Source organism: Saccostrea cucullata, unplaced genomic scaffold (genome assembly GCF_032062105.1).
Source record: "Saccostrea cucullata isolate Sc308-1 unplaced genomic scaffold, CSIRO_AGI_Scuc_v1 ctg79, whole genome shotgun sequence".
Classification (NCBI taxonomy): Eukaryota; Metazoa; Mollusca; class Bivalvia; order Ostreida; family Ostreidae; genus Saccostrea; species Saccostrea cuccullata.
The window spans coordinates 97101-120000 of record NW_026935853.1 but is presented as its reverse complement, the minus strand read 5'-3'; the positions used below and the strand labels follow the sequence as shown (position 1 = coordinate 120000).

At 33.9% G+C, this 22900-nt stretch overlaps 2 protein-coding genes across 2 annotated transcripts in view; both read left to right on the top strand.

Annotated features, from left to right (window-relative positions):
- The window catches only part of LOC134243951 (protein CIP2A homolog L-like), a 29279-nt gene extending 11435 nt beyond the window's left edge, over nucleotides 1-17844 (top strand). The window contains exons 8-23 of the mRNA XM_062726190.1: nucleotides 827-972; nucleotides 1272-1347; nucleotides 1716-1952; nucleotides 2307-2469; nucleotides 2957-3101; nucleotides 3937-4036; nucleotides 4329-4447; nucleotides 5186-5396; nucleotides 9250-9312; nucleotides 9711-9821; nucleotides 10145-10278; nucleotides 14009-14071; nucleotides 15325-15438; nucleotides 15615-15697; nucleotides 16349-16488; nucleotides 16779-17844. Of these exons, the coding sequence (XP_062582174.1) occupies nucleotides 827-972; nucleotides 1272-1347; nucleotides 1716-1952; nucleotides 2307-2469; nucleotides 2957-3101; nucleotides 3937-4036; nucleotides 4329-4447; nucleotides 5186-5396; nucleotides 9250-9312; nucleotides 9711-9821; nucleotides 10145-10278; nucleotides 14009-14071; nucleotides 15325-15438; nucleotides 15615-15697; nucleotides 16349-16488; nucleotides 16779-16946 (2073 nt within the window). The 3' untranslated portion in view covers nucleotides 16947-17844. The remainder of the gene's footprint in view (nucleotides 1-826; nucleotides 973-1271; nucleotides 1348-1715; nucleotides 1953-2306; nucleotides 2470-2956; nucleotides 3102-3936; nucleotides 4037-4328; nucleotides 4448-5185; nucleotides 5397-9249; nucleotides 9313-9710; nucleotides 9822-10144; nucleotides 10279-14008; nucleotides 14072-15324; nucleotides 15439-15614; nucleotides 15698-16348; nucleotides 16489-16778) is intronic.
- Nucleotides 17845-18981: 1137 nt separating this feature from the next.
- On the top strand, nucleotides 18982-21179 carry LOC134243924 (uncharacterized). Its single transcript, XM_062726162.1, has one exon. The coding sequence runs from the start codon at nucleotides 19040-19042 to the stop codon at nucleotides 21101-21103; it is 2064 nt and encodes a 687-aa protein (XP_062582146.1). The 5' UTR covers nucleotides 18982-19039; the 3' UTR covers nucleotides 21104-21179.
- The last annotated feature ends 1721 nt before the right edge of the window (nucleotides 21180-22900 follow it).

The window sequence follows — 22900 nt, the reverse complement described above, 5'->3', positions numbered from 1 at the left end:
TGATGAGTGGGGTTGGGTAGGGTCACAATTTGTATAACAAGGGGGAAATCTAGTAAAGAACAAAATGGTCAAAGCTTCTCAGGTGAGCGATGTGGCCCATGGGTCTCTTGTTTCTTGGGTATTATGCCAATGATCTTAGTATATATTTATGACAAAGAAAGCTGCTTCTTTCAAAAACGGTTATTTTACTGGCCCCTGGGACAGAGGTGCTTGGGGGGGGGGGGTTACATAATCTGAAAATTATTTAATACTTTGAAAGCTGCACTTTGGTATTAATCAACAACATTATGAAATAAAACTTAAATGGTTCCTCTTTCAAAATTGTGTCAGAATTCTATGGCCTCTGGTTTAAAACATGAATCAAGTTTAATTTGTTGGAAAGTTGTTGCATGATACTCAGGTGACCTATAAGGCCCTTGGGCCTCTTGTTTTCTTAGTGGTAATTTGTTTTTATGCATTTGGACAGTACATAATGGAAGGAGGGGAAGGGGGGGGGGGGGGTAGTCAAGGGTAAAACAACATTTTGATGACTATTTTTCATGCTTATTTAAAATGTTAAAAGTTTTAATTTGAAAGAGGGGAAGTGGAGGGGGGCTTGAGATGTACCTGTACAGATAGCTATATGTTTATTTATTCACCAATCAAGGGCCCTCTGGGGGCATATACAATTAAGAGACAAACAATATAATCATTATTATAACAATGCATATATAAATAAAATGTGGTTTATGACAATTTTTTAAGAAAAAGGGTTTAAATTTCATTCAGGATAAAAGAGTAGTCTTAAGTACACAGCATATCTTAATAAATCTTTTGTACTGTGCAGATTTTTAAGCCGTCTAACATGAATCAATGGTTCAAGTCCATCTTCAACATCATCCTGAAGGGGGACACGTGGATGTCTCGGAGATACGGTGTGGATGTGTTTAAGGAGATCCTCAAGGATGGACAAATACAGGCGGAATTTTCAAAGTGAGGCTCTACACTGCACATTATACAAATTAAGTCTAAACCATAGAATATTCATGAGATGAAAAAAAAAGAAACCTGAAATTACAAAATTTCAGGAAAAAAAATCTGCTTTGCAATACTGACATTAAAAAAATATACAATGTACATGTTGTTCTTTGTACAAACATTGGAATAAAAAGAAATTCTTGAAGAAAAAGCACATGGCATGTTATTTATAGAGCAAAACAAAGGAGATTTCAAAATCAATATTTTGATAAATTTGCAAGTTGATGGTGAGAATTTTTTTTGTCTTTTGGTAGATTTAGCCGCCTGTCAGCCTATATAGATGGAATACTGAAGCTGATTCCATCTAGTACTCCAGAAACAGTAGTCATGGTAAAACTTTCTGGTTCTTTTTCAAAATACTAGTACATGTATGTGGTACTTTGCAGTTCATTTTGACCCTTTTTTAACAGAAAATTTAGATGAGTTTGACCTGAAATTGCTATATTGATGCATTATAAGAAAGTATGTTTTTCATGATTAAGCTCTCACCTTAGTGGACACAGGAGATACATGTATGTTTTATAGGTAAATGTTAGGTAAATGTACAAAATAAAGTGAAGAACTATGATCAGGTTCAAAAAATAGAAAATATCTGTAAATGAATTGATAATGACTGCTCATACTGTTAAAAACACTAAATACATTACCTCTTCCTGTATTTATATAAGACATATACACATTTACTTTCTTGTTTTTAGGTGTTTGAGCTGCTGCTATGTTTTTGCTCTATAGAGGGACTGAGAGGTCTGATTTGTAGAAGTGTGATGTCCACACTAGACCTTGGGGTTAGGCTCCAGTTCTCGGACATGCTGATTGGTCCAGTTAATCAGGTCAAGGAACCATTACTAGCCATAGTTCACTGGGCAAACCAATCTCCAAACACCCATGAAGAAGCACCCATGTATGCTTTAGATTTCCTCACAGAAATTTATGAGGTACTGTATGTATGCCCCCCCCCCCCCCCCCCCAAAGATATTTATACAGATTGCTAATTGAATATTTCTTGTATTTACCCTTCATTATGTGTATGTTTATACATGTACGTTGAATTCATAGAGGCAATATGATTTTTTTTTTAAATGAAAAAGTTGAATGCATATCTTCAAAGCTTTTGAGTAAATATTTTAGACTTGCAGTATTTCTCCGACAAAAATGTTATTCCTGACCCTTTCACACTTGCTGATGCAGGCAATTTCAAAGCCCTGTTTTGTTATATTTATGTTACTTTGCAGTTTTGTAAAACAAGATACGTGAGATTTTTTTTGTGATTTGATTTGTACTTATTGTAGGAGTTGATTTATTCCAACACTAGACTGAAATACTCTGTTCATGCGGACCTTATTTTACCTGTTTTATTATCCTCACTGAATTCAGAAGTTGACATAGACAGTGAAATGTGTATGCCAAAAAAACAGTGCCAGAAGAAAGTCAAGTCACTACAGCTCTTATCTGGTATAATAGCATATGTACTGTAGTTATAGAAATTAAATTAGAAAAACAGAAATTAGAAAATATACTGTTAGTTTTTCACTACAGCTTCAATAAGGTACCAGAGATAGTACATGTAAAACAAATTTTGACATGATTTTTAGGACTTCCTTTAAAAAACATATTGTTTGTCATGACATCCTCATGATATCAGTGTCCCCAGAGGTCTTATTCGACTTAAGAGGAACTCCAGCCAAACGGTGATAATGGAGGACCTTAAGCAGACATTTTGCAGTAGAAATATTTTGCATTTCAAAGAGCTGTTATTATGCATTACATTAATCTTACAGTTTTTGTCTGATATTCAATAAAATCCACATTTTACTGTATGTCCATGAAAGCATTTGTGTTTATTTTCAGAAGGTAAATGTATAGTATAAGTTATATTATATTTGTACTGTTCTTGTACCGATATGTACAGGTAAATAAACAGAAATCTCCTCTGTTTCAGTGTTATCTGGAGAGGATGACATAAGGAAGAAGATGGTAGCTTTATTTAGTCCCTCTGTCTACACAGAGTTACTGGACTTCCAGCTGACCAATAACCGGGTCACGCTTCACGTCAGTAACGTGTCAGTGGGGGCTGAAGACTGGAGGTCAGTGTAGAAACAACCTCAGAAACTCTATATTTTTATGCCTCCCTTCTTTGAAGGAAGGGCTTCTGTAAACCAACCTTTATTTGTGACGACTTTATTTCGCGATTTACCAGGGGTAAACTAGTTTGCGACAATTGATTTTCGCAATCAAGCCTATTTAGGTTCTCTTGGTAATAATAATAGACTTAAAAAACCGGTTTGTGGCGAGAAATATTCGCAATTACTAGACTTGCATGAAATTTACAAAAATTTCTAGAAAGTGAATTAAAGTTGGTTTACAGTATTGCTATTGTTTGTCGGTTGGTCCACCATCAGTTTCCATTCATTTTCTTCGCAGAGGTTGCACATACACTGTATTTAAATGAAATTTAGTACAAAGATTGATCATAAGAATATCTAGGTCTGTTTTGGGTGTGATGGATCCATTTAGGACAGAGTTTTGCCCCTTTCACTTAGAAAAAAATCCAATCATTTTGGGGAGGGGGCATAAGTCTGATTAAGTGTTTTACAAACATCTCTTGTTTTTCTTTTAAAGCAGTGTGTGTGTGTGTTAACAGTGTGTCATAAATGATTTTTTAGTTAAAGAAAATTAAAGAAGGTCTAATAACAGTGCCAGAACTCAGTCCTTTCAGAAATAAAACACTTTGTTTATGAAAGTGCATGGCCCACTTTTATTCTGTGTTTTGTACATACTGAATTCATTGATACAAAAATCAGCATTTTACAACTATATTTACATGTATTTATTATTTATATTTTTAAAAACAGATGTGCTAATCAAAGTTTTTCATTTCATTTTGTATGTTAACTTTTTTCCTATTTTCCCTTTTTTCAGTGAAGATGGGGTACATATTGTGATATTTTGCCTTGAGCTGATGTCCAAATTGCGAAAGTACATGCCAAATTTGGATGGCTTGTTCTGTTCCTTATTACAGGTAGTGATCTATTGCTTTGAAGTCAAAGAATAGAAAGACTTGACTGCCCAGAAAAAAATGCCATAAATTTGAGTTTAAAATAAAAATGTTTTTTTCTTTCCATCAAATAAATCCCCTATATCTTATCTGTATATTCATGGTACGGATTTGAATTTAAGGAAAACTACATGTAAATAAATATCAGAGGTTTGGGGCCTGAAGATTTTTTGAATATCTATGGATTTTTAATCAGATTAAAAAAAAATACAATAAATGCACCATTAGATATTGATTATAAGATTTGATTCTGTAGGACAGTAAGCTGGTTCCCTTCCTGTCTGCGGGACTGACCAGTCAGGATCGTACCGTGCTACAGACAGCCTTACAGCTCTTCACCATTGGCACCACACTGGAGGCGTTCCCCACTGTTTTGTAAGGATTTCGTAAAATCTTGGGTTATAATAGGAATGAGATGCACACACATGTACGTTTTAGAAGTTATAACATTAATTTAAAACAAAATAATCTTAAGAAGGAACAGTCACATGATATAAGAGCATTTAACAATACTGGAAAAAGGCTAAATAGAAATGCATACTGTAGGAACATGTGGCTTGTTTTACAGTGTACATTATTTATTGGATATCCCTAATCTATTCTGTATTCAACAGAGTATTTTCAACACATTTTAATCTTTTTTTTTTTTTTTGGAAATATTACATTTTGATGATCATAGTGAAAAGCATCTTCCCAAGTCAAGGGTTTCTGATCTGCTCCGCTCCACACAAACCCTTGACCAAATAGTCTAAGTTTGATGGGGTTAGAAATACCGACTTCCAATATCATCTCAAATTCAACAGAGAATTTGTTTAATACTCTGATTGGCCTATAACAGAGGTCATTAGAGTTCAAAATGTTTAATCTCACTAGACGGCATGATAGTAAACCCTGTCAAACTTAGTCTGTTAGTTCAAGGGTTTATGTGGAGCGGATCAGAAACCTTTGACTTGGGAAGTTGAGTTATAAATGTAAGTGTTTTGGTGCTAATTGTTTGGGATAATTTGAACATGGGAAAAAAATATGAGGTACTTCAAATTTATTTTGTAATATTTAAGTGAAAGTTGTTTTTTTTTTTCATTGTTGATTGATCACTTATTTGTTATTTGATAGAATTGGAGACTCTATGGCCAGTTGTAATGCCAGGAAGAAGGAAGCAGTAGAGAATATAAACACTACAGCTGTGACCCCGGGGCTGCTGATGAAGAGTATGCGGACCCCCTCCAACTCCTATAACAGTACAGCCGACTTCTCACGATTTTCCAACGGTGACCAGGAGGCGTCCGTACAAGCCATTATAGACAAGATGCAGACAGGGTTGGAGGTAATTCATCAAGTTTTATTTGCATTTAAATTACTAGAATAGTGACAAGCTAAAAATGGTCAATTATTCTCTATAGATTACCAAATTTTCGTGACCCCTCCCCCCCCTTTTTAGCTCTACTAGAGACTAAATGATTTCTGTCTGTCTGTCTGTCTGTCCCCCAATTTTTCAAAATGCTACTCCTCCTACAGTTTTGGTCTGATTTTAATATAACTTGGCACACAAGTAGACTAACAAAGATACATAAAATACATTTAGTTTTTATTTATAATGATGGTTACAAAAATATTTTCTGTGAAATTCCTTTAAAATGCTATGTTTTGATAAATGATTTCATATAACTAACATCTATATTGAATGGTGTTGTCATGGTTAATAAAAATAGAATTTTCTGTGAAATTTCTAAAACATACTCTATAATTTTGATCTGATTTCAGTATAACTTGGCACACAAGTAGTCAACTATTAACATTCATCAATGATACTGTGTTGCCATGGTTATACTTTTCAAATTCCTTTAAAACGCTACTCCTCATTTTGGTCAATAATAATTCACACAAGTTGATATATAGTAGATCGGTTTTTGATTTTGATGAAAGTGTTGCCATTGTTACTAAAAAATAGAAATGTGTGAAATTCCTTTAAAATGCTACTCCTTCTACAGTAATTGTTCTAAAGCAATGGCTTCTTTTCTCATTTATAAGCACAAACCAGTAGAGCTACAGTCTCAACAGAGACTTCTGGTTTAAGATAGGTAAGGTACATTACATTTAGTATTTATAATGATACATTTATAGGTTCATGTTACATGTATAACTCTCTTATTTAAATTTACTTCTACAAAACATTCATCAGTACTTTCAATTTTAACATGTTCAAAAGTTTTTCTTTGTAGAACGGTTGAAATTTTGCATTTTATTCTTTATTATACATTCTGCTTTTATAAATTTACTTCTAGTGGTAAATCAAATAGTGATGTTCAAATTTTACATTGTCCAAAAGTTGTTTTTCAATGTCCTATGGTGGTCATTCTCAAATAGTTGCATGTGTTTGCATGTTAATTTATGGTACAAATAAAGATTATAGCTTTTGAAACTTTTGATGAGTTTCAATAATGGAATACTTGTAAATTTCACTTAAGTATTTGATTTATTACATTAATCATGTTAATAGATATATTTTACATGTTTATATTATTTCCATTATTTTCATTTAAGATATCTCTACTCATTAATAAATACTGATACAAAAATAGTTATGAATTTCCAAAATTTCATTTTAAGGTATTTCCATCCTCCTTTGTCATAGGTTTTTTTGCAAATTTAAAACACTATTATTTTAAATTCATACTCAATACAGCAATATCTTTTGGAAGAATGCTTTTCAATAGGTGTAATGATAAATAGTAAAAGAATTTGAAAGTTGTATATTTTCTTTATTCAATCAATTTTTCAATCTTTACAAAATGTTGACAAGGGCAATAACTCCTCAGGAACTTTCATTCTGTCATTTCCTGTATTGAACTTCCAACGTAAAATAGTTTCCCAGATATTCACAATTCAAAAGTTTTTGCTAAGAAGCGAGTGTTTTGGAACTTTCAGCATTAGAATCATATTCTTCTGTTCATTTATGTCTCCCATCTTAAATCATATGGCAGCCTTTACATTTTTTGCAATAATCATGATAATTGGTAAGTTTAAATTATATCAAATGAAAATTAATGCATTAATGAATAATGAACCATTCAAATTGTGAGGGTGGGAAAACCTTAAGCTCACCACAATAAAATTATAATGCTAAATCCTTGGTGTTGGCATCAGTACCCACTTTAAATTTACTGGGGGTTGGAGCAGCATATTATCCATCGACAGTGATGAAACTGAAGTTTTTTTTTTATAAGACTCTCTACCAAATACCAAATATCTCTTATCTCTTCTTGGAATTTGTATAAAATCTGAGAGGAGGAAGAGATTACGGTACTAAATTTTTCTCCTTTGGGTGGCATGTATCTGAAAAGTCTTACTCAGAACAATCGTGTGTGAAATCGATGAATCTAAGGATGCACAACATTACAGCAGTCTGAACTTGCTTTTCTGGAAGTTTATTTAGGGTGCTGCTGGCAAAATTTGAGGGTGGCCCTGGGGTCACTCTGTCTGTCCGTTACATTATATTACAAATTTTCTGTTTTTTCCCAATAACTTTTTTTATGGTTGCCCAATTAAGTTCAAATTTGGTATGATAGTTCGGTAGGCAGAAAGACAAATTTTGATGCTAAGTTTGTTTCTCTATGTCCCCTGGTTTGGATTGGGGTGGTGGGGTGTTCCTTGACTTATATAAGAATGCTTTGGCAAAGAGAGATAACTGCTGAAGATGTTTCCATTGTAAACTTGCTGCTATGAGTCCCTTGGGATTAATTAGCTTTCCTATTAAGAAAATCCAAAGCATTATCTTTATCTGTCACATAGAGATTAATTACCACCCCTGTCTGCAAATGAAGTTTGTTTTGAAGTTCACTCAATTTGGAATGCTATGAACTGAAATATGGATTTAGATATAAATGTTTATACTTTATTTTTGTTAAAATACCCTACACAATGAATTATGATTTCATTGAATTCTAAAAACAAGAAATAGATTAACATGATTAAAGAAAACATATTTTTTATTTTTATTTTTTTTTCCTGTATATAAATTCAAGTATAATATTAATTTTTAGGGTATTTGGATAAAAAACCCCATTCTAATATTAATACTGAAAAAGTTCTTATTGTAACTTTAGAAGAAAATGATGAATGAGGTACAATTAATCTCTTGGGATTAATTATTTAGCCTGCTGAAGAAAATTTAGTAGGCCTATCTTTATCTGTCATTTTAAGATTAATGAAAACCTTTGTCTGCAACTGCTGTTTGTTCTGAAGTTAAGGTCAAGCCTTCATGATACATGTATTTGCATTCATTGAAGACTGGCATTTTATATAACACTAACACAAACTTCATAATTGTTTATATATACATTCAGTGTTAGGTTGCTCTTTACTTGCCTAATGTAAATACATAAGGATATTATTTACAGGTTTTTGGATATTCAGGAATTATGTTGAAAATTTTAAGAATACAGTTGCTGTTGCTTATTTCTTCATGTATATATATTTTTTTATCATTCCATAAGCTGCATCCTTATAATTCTACCCCATGGCGGGGCCCTTGCTGACTGGTCAGTTTTCTAGTTTAGGACAGTTATGGTGCTGCTGGCATAAATTATTGAGCATTCCCTAATATGATACTTTGTCTTACATATATATTATATTTATAGATAACTCATACATATACTTGGAATATTGTAATCATTTAATGTACTGGGTACTTGGGTTGTTTAAGTCAGTATAGTAAACTGCATGATGTTGTAATTGCATGTGCTTGGAATAAATCTGTGCTGCTGGATATTTGTGACATAATAACTACAATATCAATTGTATATGAACATATTGGATACGTATCATTCATTTTCATTGCCCTTTGCTGTGCATTTCATTTAATTCTTTTATATTAAGGACAGTATATAGGTGCGTTTACTAAAATTCTGTTGTTCTCAGACATGTAGCCAGTAATATTTACAACCAGTTTCTTGCATTTATTCATTCCAATTATACTACAACAATTATCTTTTATTCTTGTTTATAATTACACTGTATTTGAAGTTTAATTTTCATTTAGATTCTTTCCCTTTTTTTTAGAAGGTATCCAATTTTTTCGCCCGAAGCAATGCCAGAATGATGTGATTTTTCAAAGATCACTTTACTATTTTATTTAGCATAATTCAGTATTAATACATGTATTCTATATCTAATTGAAGGTGAAGGATATCAACAGATCTGAAATCATAGACATCTACGAACATAAAATTCAGGGCTATCAGGTGAGCCTGTTCACATATTGTATTTACTTTTTGTAGTCTTCTACTCTTCTTAACAGTTTTTGTTAACATGGAGCTTACAGGTTGTTAAATCGAGTAATGAAATGTACAAATAGAAGAATCGGATGTACTTTATATATACTGGTGTGTCATACTTCAATCCATGAGATATACAAACACAACGTATAATCCTCATAAAAATGCCTATACATGTATTTCATCAGGAATAATCAAAAGCATTACTAATTACTGATTAAAACAGTATGTGTAACAGAGTAAATTAAGGATGTTAATTTTAGATTCATTTTGTTTTTATATTTGATACTTTAACAACTATGTATAAAACGTTCATTTGGATGTATGTAGCAGGGTAATCCGGATTTGTTCTATTTTTAATAAAGACAAAGGAGAACCACCTCCAGGACCTGCTGGACGCTAAGACCCTGGCCCTGTCACAGGCAGACAGACTGATCGCGCAGTACAGGTCCCGGCGCGCTCAGTACGAGGCAGAGGTCAGACAAATCTGTACAAAAGTTATCTCTATTTATGTGTAGTGTTCAGATAATGCATTTGATAAAGGATAAGATTTTTGAAACCCTTTAAAAAGTTTGCTATAAAACTGTTAAAACCAGAATTTGTAAAGTGTTATGCAAAGTTAAATACCACAGTTGTTAAATATGAAAATGCTTGTCTCATGATGAATATGTTTGGTGTCTTTATATCACCATTTTATAAATAAGAATTGTTATACTCAATACATTATAGAAATATCAAAGGTTATCAAAAATTCATCATGAAACATTGTTTTAGAAAATGGTATCTTTTTATCATTTAGGCTCACAAAATGCGGAAGTTATTGAAAGAGTCTGAGTTAGAGTCGGAGGAACACAGAGAGCGACTGAATGAGATCATGTTACAGAAAGAAAAACTCAGTGTAGAGCTAGAGCAGCTATCTCAGGAATACCAAAAGTAAGTACTGGATAGTAATTCAGAGAATATCAAATACCAAAAGTATGTACTGGATAGTAATTAGAGAATATCAAATACCAAAAGTAAGCACTGGATAGTCATTCAGAGAATATCAAATACCCACATAACACACTTGGAAAGAGAAACAGGAATACCAAAGGTAAAAATTGGATAGTAATTCAGAGAATTTCAATTACTACATATCATAGTCAGAAAGAGAAAGAGGAATACTGAAAGTAAGTACTGGATAGTAATTCAGAGACTATCAAATACCCACATAACACACTCAGAAAGAGAAACAGGAATACCAAAAGTAAGTACTTGATAGTAATTCAGAGAATATCAAATACCCACAAAACACACTCAGAAAGAGAAAGAGAAATACCAAAAGTAAGTACTGGATAGTAATACAGAGACTATCAAATACCCGCATAACATACTCGGAAAGAGAATCAGGAATACCAAAAAGTAAGTACTGGATAGTAATTCCTGGATAGTAATTCAGAGACTATCAAATACCCACAAAACATACTCAAAAAGGGAAAAAGGAATACCAAAAGTACTGGATAGTAATTCAGAGAATATCAAATACCCACAAAACACATTCAGAAAGAAAAACAGGAATACCAAAAGTAGGTACTGGATAGTAATTACTTGATAGTAATTCAGAGAATATCAACTACCCACAATATGACATAACACTCCAATAGAAAAAAATATATATGTTGCTCAAGTAAATTGAACATTTTTTCTTCTTTTAACCTTTGATCTCTAGAACAAGATTCAACCAAAGTTATAACAAGATCATAAAGTAAAATTCAGATCAATTGATACATGTAATGTGGCCCTGTGCACAAGAAGCCCTGTGCTGAAAAAGGTCCTGTGTTTATAAAGACCATGTGCTCAGTTTATTTTAGAATAAGGGGTCAACACTTTAGTGTACCAAATTTTTAGCTCACCTGAGCCGAAGGCTCAAGTGAGCTTTTCTGATCACATTTTGTCAGGCGTCCGTCTGTCTGTCTGTCTGTCCGTAAACTTTTCACATTTTCGACTTCTTCTCAAGAACCGCTGGGCCAATTTCAACCAAACTTGCCACAAAGTATCCTTGGGTAAAGGGGATTCAAGTTTGTTCAAATGAAGGGCCACACCATCATTCAAGGGGAGATAATTGGGAATTAATGAAAATTTGGTGGCATGTTTTAATAATCTTCTTCTCAAGAACCACTGTGCCAGGAAAAATGAAACTTATGGGGAAACATCCTCAGGTAGTGTAGATTCAAGTTTGTTCAAATCATGACCCCCGGGGGTTGGGCGGGGCCAAAATGGCCGACCAAAGTTTTACATAGAAATATATAGGAAATTTCTTTAAAAATTTTCTCCTCAAGAACAACAAAGCCATAATTGATCATATTTATATGGAAGCATCATCAAGTAGTTTAGATTCAAGTTTGTTCAAATCATGACCCCCAGGGGTAGGGCGGGGCCAAAATGGCCGACCAAAGTTTTACATAGAAATATATAGGAAAATTCTTTAAAAATCTTCTTCTCAAGAACAGCAAAGCCATAATTGATCATATTTATATGGAAGCATCCTCAGGTAGTGTAGATTCAAATTTGTTCAAATCATGACCCCCAGGGGTAGGGTGGGGCCAAAATGGCCGACCAAAGTTTTATATTTAAGAAATATATAGGAAAATTCTTTAAAAATCTTCCTCTCAAGAATAGCAAAGCCATAATTGATCATATTTATATGGAAGCATCCTCAGGTAGTGTAGATTCAAGTTTGTTCAAATCATGACCCCCAGGGGTAGGGCGGGGCCAAAATGGCCGACCAAAGTTTTACATAGAAATGTACAGGAAAATTCTTTAAAAATCTTCTTCTCAAGAATAGCAAAGCCCGAATTGATCATATTTATATGGAAGCATCCTCAGGTAGTGTAGATTCAATTTTGTTCAAATCATGACCCCCAGAGGTAATGCGGGGCCAAAATGGCCGACCAAAGTTTTACATAGAAATGTATAGGAACATTCTTTAAAAATCTTCTTCTCAAGAATAGCAAAGCCACAATTGATCATATTTATATGGAAGCATCCTCAGGTAGTGCAGATTCAAGTTTGTTCAAATCATGACCCCCGGGGGTAGGGCGGGGCCAAACTGGCCGACCAAAGTTTTACATAGAAATGTATAGGAAAATTCTTTAAAAATCTTCTTCTCAAGAATAGCAAAGCCATAATTGATCATATTTATATGGAAGGCATCCTCAGGTAGTGTAGATTCAAGTTTGTTCAATTCATGACCCCCGGGGGTAGGGCGGGGCCAAAATGGCCGACCAAAGTTTACATAGAAATGTATAGGAAAATTCTTTAAAAATCTTCTTCTCAAGAATAGCAAAGCCATAATTGATCATATTTATATGGAAGCATCCTCAGGTAGTGTAGATTCAAGTTTGTTCAAAACATGACCCCCAGGGGTAGGGCGGGGCCAAAATGGCCGACCAAAGTTTTACATAGAAATATAGGAAAATTCTTTAAAAATCTTCTTCTCAAGAACAGCAAAGCCATAATTGATCATATTTATATGGAAGCATCCTCAGGAAGCGTAGATTCAAATTTGTTCAAATCATGACCCCCAGGGGTAGGGTGGGGCCAAAATGGCCGACCAAAGTTTTACATTTAAGAAATATATAGGAAAATTCTTTAAAAATCTTCCTCTCAAGAATAGCAAAGCCATAATTGATCATATTTATATGGAAGCATCCTCAGGTAGTGTAGATTCAAGTTTGTTCAAATCATGACCCCCAGGGGTAGGGCGGGGCCAAAATGGCCGACCAAAGTTTTACATAGAAATGTACAGGAAAATTCTTTAAAAATCTTCTTCTCAAGAATAGCAAAGCCATAATTGATCATATTTATATGGAAGCATCCTCAGGTAGTGTAGATTCTATTTTGTTCAAATCATGACCCCCAGAGGTAATGCGGGGCCAAAATGGCCGACCAAAGTTTTACATAGAAATGTACAGGAACATTCTTTAAAAATCTTCTTCTCAAGAATAGCAAAGCCACAATTGATCATATTTATATGGAAGCATCCTCAGGTAGTGCAGATTCAAGTTTGTTCAAATCATGACCCCCAGGGGTAGGGTGGGGCCAAAATGGCCGACCAAAGTTTTACATAGAAATGTATAGGAACATTCTTAAAAAATCTTCTTCTCAAGAATAGCAAAGCCATAATTGATCATATTTATATGGAAGCATCCTCAGGTAGTGTAGATTCAAGTTTGTTCATTCATGACCCCCGGGGGTAGGGCGGGGCCAAAATGGCCGACCAAAGTTTTACATAGAAATGTATAGGAAAATTCTTTAAAAATCTTCTTCTCAAGAATAGCAAAGCCATAATTGATCATATTTATATGGAAGCATCCTCAGGTAGTGTAGATTCAAGTTTGTTCAAATCATGACCCCCAGGGGTAGGGCGGGGCCAAAATGGCCCCAAATTTTCACATAGAAATGTATAGGAAAATTCTTTAAAAATCTTCTTCTCAAGAATAGCAAAGCCATGATTGGTCTTGGGACTATTTTTGGATTTAAGCTTTTCAAGTATAAACCAATTCTGCCTTTTCCTAGCCACAGTGCTCAGGTGAGTGATGTGGCCCCTGGGCCTCTTGTTTATGATTGTCAGAAAAGGATGACCAGGGTGAACCTCTTGTAAGTTTGTATTTTTATTCTGTAGATTAGAGCACGTAGCAGAGGAGCACCAACAACTGACAACAGCATACTCCGACATAACACAGAGGTAAGCAGGGATTTAAACAGGTTACTGAATCTCTTGGGGGGGGGGGGGGGGAGGGGGTATAAAGAAATACTTGTTAATACTTTCCCTTTTGAGGTTTTTAGGGTGAAATAAAGCTTTCACTGTAAAGTAAGCTCTTTTTTAGCTGCACAGGTTTTTAGCTCTCCAAAAAGAAAAGTAAATTGACAGACCGAAGAGCTACAGAGCCACCCTTTGAAAAATCTGTATATTTATTGCCCACAAAAAAGTGTGTTGTTTCTTGTCACCTTTTATACTGCTATTATTAGTGGCTAAATAATTTGGTCCAATGTCCTGTGTGCAAAAGTCATCTGCAAAATAACTTGATAGAGGTTTATGGGATTTTTTGAAATCTAGCTTTTTGAGGGGAAAATTTAGAAAAATTAATCCAGAACCAAGCTTAACTTTTTGTACACAATAAATGTACAGTTTTTAGCTCACCTCGATGAAGTCGAGATGAACTTATGCTATACCCCCGGTGTCGGCGTCAGCGTCTTGGTTAAAGTTTTAGGAGCAGGTCCATTCCCAAGTAACTGTAAGCCCTACTCGGACCAAACTTGCTTGGATGATGCATCTAGGGATGGACACTACCAGACTTGCTTTGGATACGGGATCTGACCTACATTTTCCAGATAACTGACCAGGTTAAAGTTTTTGGAGCAGGTCCATTCCTAAGTAACTATTAGCCCTACCTCGACTAAACCTGCATGAATGATGCATCTAGGGATGGATACTACCAGACTTGCTTTGGATACTGGATCTGACCTACATTTTCCAGATTAGTGACTTGGTTATTCCCAAGTAACTATAAGTCCTACCTAGACCAAACTTGCATGGATGATGCTTCTAAGGATGAACAATCAAAACTTGCTTTGGATGCTGGATCTGACCTACATTTTCCAAACGAGTGACCAGGTTAAAGTTTTTGGAACAAATCAATCCCAATGAACTTCAAGACCTATTTAAACAGAACTTGCTTGAATATTGTTGTCAGAAAAAATACTAACTGTTAAGAAAATTTGATTTGAGATTTGCATTACTTAGACTGATCACATTTGTCAAGGTGAGCTTCCTAATCTTTGATTACCTATGTATTTCATTAGGTGGCACTGTAGCTCTCTGTTCTGCTATCCCAAGTTTTCAGACCAAAGAGCTACAGATCTGCAGCTAGCTCATCTTAGTATCATATCGAGAAGTAATTGCCTTCTAACTATAAAAAAACCCAAACTTTTTTTAAGGTATGAATCTTCTCAGAAAACCTTGTTATCCCTCAAACAAGAGCTAAAAACTCTGACAGAAATGCATGAGATTCTACAGAAACACAATGAGTCACTGAAGCAGCAGCATGATTTGTAAGTAAAGATTTATTTAGATTCAGTCTGTGTAAAAATTCTACTTTATTGTGTAGATTTAAGGGTTAAAAATTAAAATAGACAAATTTATTGAGCCTTAACATGACTAATATTGGAATTATTCCACTTGGTCTGATGTGCTTAGTTTTGTAGACATTTTATTTTCATATTTAAAGGGCGTCTGAACAATTGTCAAAACTTCAGGAGGAGAGAAAAATTTTATCAAAGCAGCTGAAAGAGAAAGAAGGAAAGCTACAAGGTATTTACTCTTGCTTCATTGATTATTTATATTTATAACTATTATACAGGAAATAAAGAAATCCAGGAATAAGATGATACAAAAATAAAAATTCAGGCATAACTTTATATCAGTTTTGGAAAAATGAAATTAAATTATGGGATTTAAATGTGATATTCAAGAAATCACAGTCTAATTTGTTGAGTATGCCAGGGTATCAACTATCGTATCAACGATAGTTGGAAATGTGGAATAATTTGCATAACAAATGAAACCCTCATATTTACATTTATATGTGAAATAAAATTGTAAATATAAATAAAAAAAAATTGCTGCTTAAATTTAAAATACACAAGGCCTTCCTTGACAATTTCAATAGTCCCTGCCCACTGACGTGAGACACTAAGACAGCCGCATGAGATTGACATGCAAATAAGGCACTTGACCTTTCACTCAACGAAATTTACATTCAGGTTTTATGATCAACTGATCTATTTACCTAGTTTCAAAGAGTTATAATTGAGAAAACAAATAGAAATGTAAATGTATTAATTTCAACAATGCAGTGGCTTATAAATTTGGTAAAAATGTGTTGTAACTTTCAAGGAATCTGTGTTTTTCTCCCTTAGTTGAAATTTGCCTTCAACACTTTTATTTTCTTTTTTACAATAGAAATAACAAAAAAGTACACCAAGTTAGAATCTGAATTTGAGAAGACCGAAAAGGAAAGGACAGAACTGGAGGTGGGGTTAGATAAATTACGAGACAAGGTCAACAATACAGAGCAGACAAAGAAACAGCTTCAACAACAGGTATAGTATTATATATATATAAAAAACAGGCTCAGGTATAAGAACATAGTCAGCACTAGGCAGTTTTTCTCAAATGGCAACCTTGTCAACTGAAAGACATTGAGTACCAGATCATTTTTGTAATATTTAATACAATTGTCATGTACATAGTGAAAAAATTATGCTATTATGTTTTTTGATCCATATAAAATTAGAACATCACAGAAAAGCTAAATATCTTTATTTTGTGATGTATTATAAATGTAGTGGTTATTGAATGAGGAACTACATTACAATACTTTTATTAACAGGTGTCATCCTTGGAGCTTGTATGTAAACAGCACGAGGCTGATCTTCTATCTAAAGACGAACAGATCAAGGAACTACGGACTAATCTAGAGAAACACACTCAGATAGCAGCTCTTATTCACAGTCTCAGTAGTGGAAAGTCCGAGTCAGGGGCCAGTATTACTAAGTGATCTTCCTCAGCCCGGAGGGAACAGTCTGACACAAAATATAGATCTGACACTAAGGAAATAACTACCCAGAACAAATCTGAGGGACGATTTCACCCATCAAAGCTGTGTTAGTGTGATTGTCCTGTAATTAACAATTTTTAGCTATATTTTTAGTTACATGCAAATCATTGACATGTATGTATTGACAGCTTACTAGCTGAATAATGAACTCATTGTCTCATGACACACCAGGAATATTTAAATGGTATTTGTGAAGAAAATTTCCACATGAAAAAATGTCCATGTTTAATGTGCATTTGTTTTGAAAGTTACCTAAATATTAATGATTTACATATTTTTTTAAAATAAGATCATTGTGTTATGACAGAAATTTATGCCGAGAAAGTGATAGCCACCTTTTTTATTTTATAACCAAAAATATGTGGCAAAATACGAGTGTGCTAAAATTACTGATTACATTTGAAGCACTTCCAAGTTCAGATGCAGATAGAGGAGAAAAGCATCTGACAATGTATATTATTTACTGTTTACATAAATGCCTGGACATCCCATTCACCTTAAATTTTCACATCTTTTTAAACTTCCTACTCTATCACCCACAAATAATTTAGTGTTTAGCATGAACCAGAAGATATGATAGCAGATGCATTTCATATATTTTGTTGTTTTTTTAGGGGGGTGGGTTGTAAAGGTAAAGTTCAGTAACACACCAATTTTTTATGTCTCTGAGGAAATAGTTCTACATCTACAGAAGTGTTTGTGACGGCAGCATTCACAAGTTAATGTTGCTCTGATATAATTGGGGATTATTTATAGACATATATTTTTAATTCCTTGAATTTATTTTCAGAAACAAATTTTTTTTATTCTTATTGTGAATAAAAAATTTTTACTACAATATTTGTTTCAATAATGTTTTTTTTTAAATGATTGACTTGGAGAGAAATATTTTTTTTTTAATTTCCTTCACAGGTTCTGATGACTATATCCAAGAGATATAAGCTGCTACAAGGAAACTAATGACTTAAAAATTGGGAATGTCATTAATCATCTGTAAAAAAAAAATTTGAAAGATGGTTAAATATAATTAATTTATGTTTATGTGGAGATGGTGGTTTTGATAACTTAATAATGAAAATTTTTATATTATTTGAGATCATTAGGAATCAATTTACGTGTACTTGTTATTGGGAAGTTTTTCATCAAAGTGACAAAATTGCTATTTTTAAAAGTTTTTATCTTTGAATTAAAAAATGGTATGTTTGATGATGTAAAGCAATGTCTCTTTAATTAATAACATGTCCGTTTGATTTTTAAAATAATTTCACTTTTTATTTGAACTTCTGATTTTCGGTTTCATAAGTAGTTTAGAGAAAAAAAATAATTTCACAGTGATTTTTTAAAATTAAATCGTTTACTTTAGTTTTAGAGGGAAGCAAATGAAAGGAAGTATAGGAAGTTGAAAAAAAAAATAAATATTACTCCCACTTCATTCACCTAATAAACTACTAGTATTTTCTCGGTTATTATATGGACCTGTTCCAAGGATCAGTGGATCGCTGTTAAAAAGGAAATATTGGAGGAAGAATTTTTTCATACAATGCACTATTTTTGACGCGCTAATCATTTAATCACCGGTTCATGAATGTAAATTTTCATTCATAATTATGTCAACGAAAACTTGTTCTAAGATGAACTGAAAATAACCCGATTTTCACTATAAATGTCAGAGAAATAAATTAAATGTGTTTAAAAACAGGTTTAAATTTCATATTAAACAAACGTTTGGCATTGAAAATAAAATTTCTTTGTGAATATAGTCTATTATCCAGAGAGAGATATATTAAAAGATCACTAAAATTTCCGATTCCCTACCGCCCTACTTTCGGTTTGCTATATATGATAAATTCGCTGTCACATTAACAGGTGAGAATTCACAAGTTTTTGTTCAAATTTCAGGTTCAATTCAAGTTAGTCCACATTCACGTTTATGTTCTATTAAATGGTTTGTAGTATTGTCGTGGTAATTGTATATATATATTTTTAAAGTGGTGGATCCCTAGGAGCGGTTTGAAAATTTCTCTACATGCACAATGACAGTGGTTAAGAAAAATGGTCGGTACCAGTTCTCGTATCTTTGGAAGGCATGTGACTGGCTTATGGGATTCAAAGAATGTGTAGACATCCGACGGATTGTAGAAGAAACTTGGCTTAAGGTCACAAATCGGGATTATACTTTTGAACGAAAGGCAATAGGAAGTTTTGGGGACGGTATAGAATACAAAAGAAATAACATTGATGATTTCATGATATTTAGAAACGCCATCGTTTTGGCAGAAGATGATCAATGGAATCCTTCGACTGAAAAAGAGTCCGTGTTTCTTGCAGAATACACGAGACTTGGATATTGTATGTTAAAGTACATATCTGGTCCAGTTTTTTCGGGAGATTTATTTTATGCGAACAGTGAACGCTATGTATATTTATCTAGCTCACTATTTGTTACCAAATGTCTGGAACTTTCGTCTAAAAGCTCGTCCTCTGAGGGGCCAGTCATCGTGGCAGAAGAACAGAGAACTGTGTGTGCACTGCCGGTCATCGGCTGGCCGCCTGGAGCCAGAGAATGGAAAACTAGAGTCCGAAGTCGATACTGGCCGACCCCTGAAACAATTGAAAAGGTTATCCAGGACGGCTGTCAATGTGTACCAACTGGTCCCCGGTTCTCAGATACAAAAAATCACGAATGGCAACTGTGTTTTTCAGTTGCCGAATGCACCCTGGTCCATTCGATGGACCACGCAATTTTCACACTTTACCAAATTTTCAGAATTCTTATTCACGAACGTTTGAACAATGTTGAAGGTTGTGATGGTTTTATATCCTCATACGTGATTCGAACTCTGATGTTTTGGGTGTGCGAGGACAAGCTTCCGAATTTTGTCAGCGGAGGGAATTTGAAAGAATGCATTCAAATATGTCTGTCACAGCTAGAAGAATGGATTCGAAAAGAGTTTGTACCCCATTACTTCATCCCAGAAAGAAATCTCATCGAACGGAAAATGAGACCACTTCAAAAGGCCATTATTCTTGAACGCATATTAACACTCAGAAGCGAAATTTTGACAGAAATACTTAGTTGTCCGTCTTTCGAAGTAGTGAAAAACGATGTCTGTGCAGATCCCCCCAAACCCATTGATGATCTAGATCTATCACCTGATGATCTGAAGGCGAGATGCGACTTCGTCTTCTTTGAAAAGATAGGTAATTGGTACTTCAGTTACATGAATTGGTCTAGAACACATCATTTTATGAAAAATATTGAAAAAGCTCTGGACTCGGATACACTTAATGATATTCAGCGAGATATTTTAAAACAGATGTATTATAGGTTAGTGAATGCAGCAGGGAAAATAGCTTATCGAGTTGTCCAGAATTCCAGCACTAACAGAAGGAAATACCTGATGCTTTGTTTATCAGAGGCCTATTTGAGGATAGGGTGCGCCAGTGATGTGACCAGCGGAAGGTTGAGTCTTGCTTCCTTCTACTTCTGTACTGACGAAATAAGAAGATGCATCATGGTCACCAACCAAGCACTGCAGAACATACTGCCTTTTACCGTGTACCTTCGGGATTTTCGATACGTTTCAAACAATGAAGACCGCCGAAAGCTTTACCAAGAAGTGATTTCTTCGGATGATCTTCCTCTGTCTTTGAAAATGAAAAGAGGGTGTGTAGTTGACATTGAAATTATAAGGTCTTCATATCTGTGGCCAAAGGCAATAGAGCTTGAGATGCAGATTCATGATCCGCACACGAGATTGATCAATGTACCAGCTTTGGTCTACCTACATTTCTTAAGGTTTTTAAGTTTTGAGATGTCAAATAGCATTGAAATGAAAATGGAGGCATTAACAAATCTTTCTGCTATAGTTTACGACGATGAACACAATAACGGGTCTTTTCTGACATACAATATCATAGGCATTTGTCAACAGAGAGCTGGGAACTACTCTGAGGCAATGGAGATGTTTTGCGAGAGCGTAAAGGCAACAAAGAGATGTAATTGGATAAATGAAAGTAGGAACCCAGGACTCTTACGAATTGGCATTTTGCTAAATAAACTGTTTGGAGAACGGAGACAGGAATTGGCGATTTAAAATATATTTTTTAAAATTAATGAAATGGATTTAACAGCAGGAATCAATGCCCATGATCGTTCTCTCCATAGGACAGGAATTTAACAGACGGATTTCTTAAAGAAATCTTTGTCAAATGCATTGAATTTTTACAAAGGTATTTGTATTTTGTGGGCATATATTATTATTTTTTTTCGGCATATTGAAATATATTTTGTGTTTTTTTTAAAATATTCTTTTCTCAATATACAGTACGTTTACATAAATTTTTGTATGTTTAAAGAGAAAGAGAGAGTGTGAATAAATTTTGCAAATAAATCACAAAAATGGTTGCACAATAGTTCATAATTACTTCTCTGTACATGTATTACAAAAAATCTAATTGAAATGTGCATGATGCCCTTCAATACTTTTAAAGGATTAATGTGTCACACAAGTACTGAAAAAGTACATCATAAAATTGAAATTCTATATATTATTTTTCATAACAACCAAGCTCTATGATAAACGTGATGACTTTAACGCTAGAGCATGCTCTAGGTATAAACAATTTCTTAAACGACATAAATTATTGACAAATAAGTTGATGAAACAGAAATTTTAAGCAGTCATCATTTCGTAAGACCTTGTCAGCAAATACAATTCATCGTTGAGTCAAATGCTGACTGACGTTTTCATGCTAATTGTTAGTTTATTTATACACTGAATTGACGACGGATTTTTCAATTATTTCCCAATCATGACAAGGAGCACACGGCTGGTGTGACTGGTAGGCAGGGGATGTTCACTTCTCCATGGCACCTGATCCCATCTGCGATGTTTTGGAGTTCCATGTTTGCACTGCTCCTGTTTTGTATAGTTTGATGGAATTTTGATCTTGGATACTGTTCGGTATTTCATATGTTTCATTCTTGGTTGTGGATCTCTGATACATGCAATATTTTAATAAAACAAACACGTCAAAACTTGAACACAATAGTTTATATCTAAAAAAAAATCCTCAGTAATAAATGTTACAATCAAAGCCTTATTTATTTGATAATCGAAGGAATAAATTGTAAAGTAATATAAAAAATGAAGTTAACGAACATACAGTACTTAATCACAAGAGTGAAGAGTATGAATTATGAAAAGAGCAAACAACAAAGCATTAGAAGCACCAGCGGTTTGAAGATTGCCTAGGAAGGGTAGGCATCCCCTGTGAACCTGTCAAGTCCACTGTGCTTTCTGCATAGATAAGTTAAACGAAGTATTTTGTAGTCAAAATGGTTATATAAACAATGATCTTAAAGTTGTGAGATGCTTCAGACAAATACCACTCACTCAGAGATAAATTGTATTTGCAGCCAAGGTCTTTAATATATCTAGGGCCTAACAATATCAGAATCAAACAAAGTCATTATAACCACAATAGAAGTTGCAAAATGCTGACTTAAAAATAGTTAAAAACCCCGATACATTAATTTGAGCTTGAAAATAAAAGATACCAGAGAGTCTGAAACATCTGTTTCAAATTTGGATATTTTTAATAGAAAAAGACGGTAATAGTAATCTATCAACAAAGCTTTATGATAAACGTAATGACTTTAACTTTCCATGCAATCATAAACTTTCCTTGCTTATGTAGCAACATACTTTCATCACCTGCGGGTGGGGTTATAAAGTATCTCTCATGCAGTTGATATGCAATAGCATGCTCTAAATACAACAATTTTAAAGCAAGATAAATATTTCATTGACAAACATGTTGATAACCAATTTTTAAGAATGTCAGCAGTTTCGTTAAAATTCATTATTTCGTATTAAGTTGTACGGTCG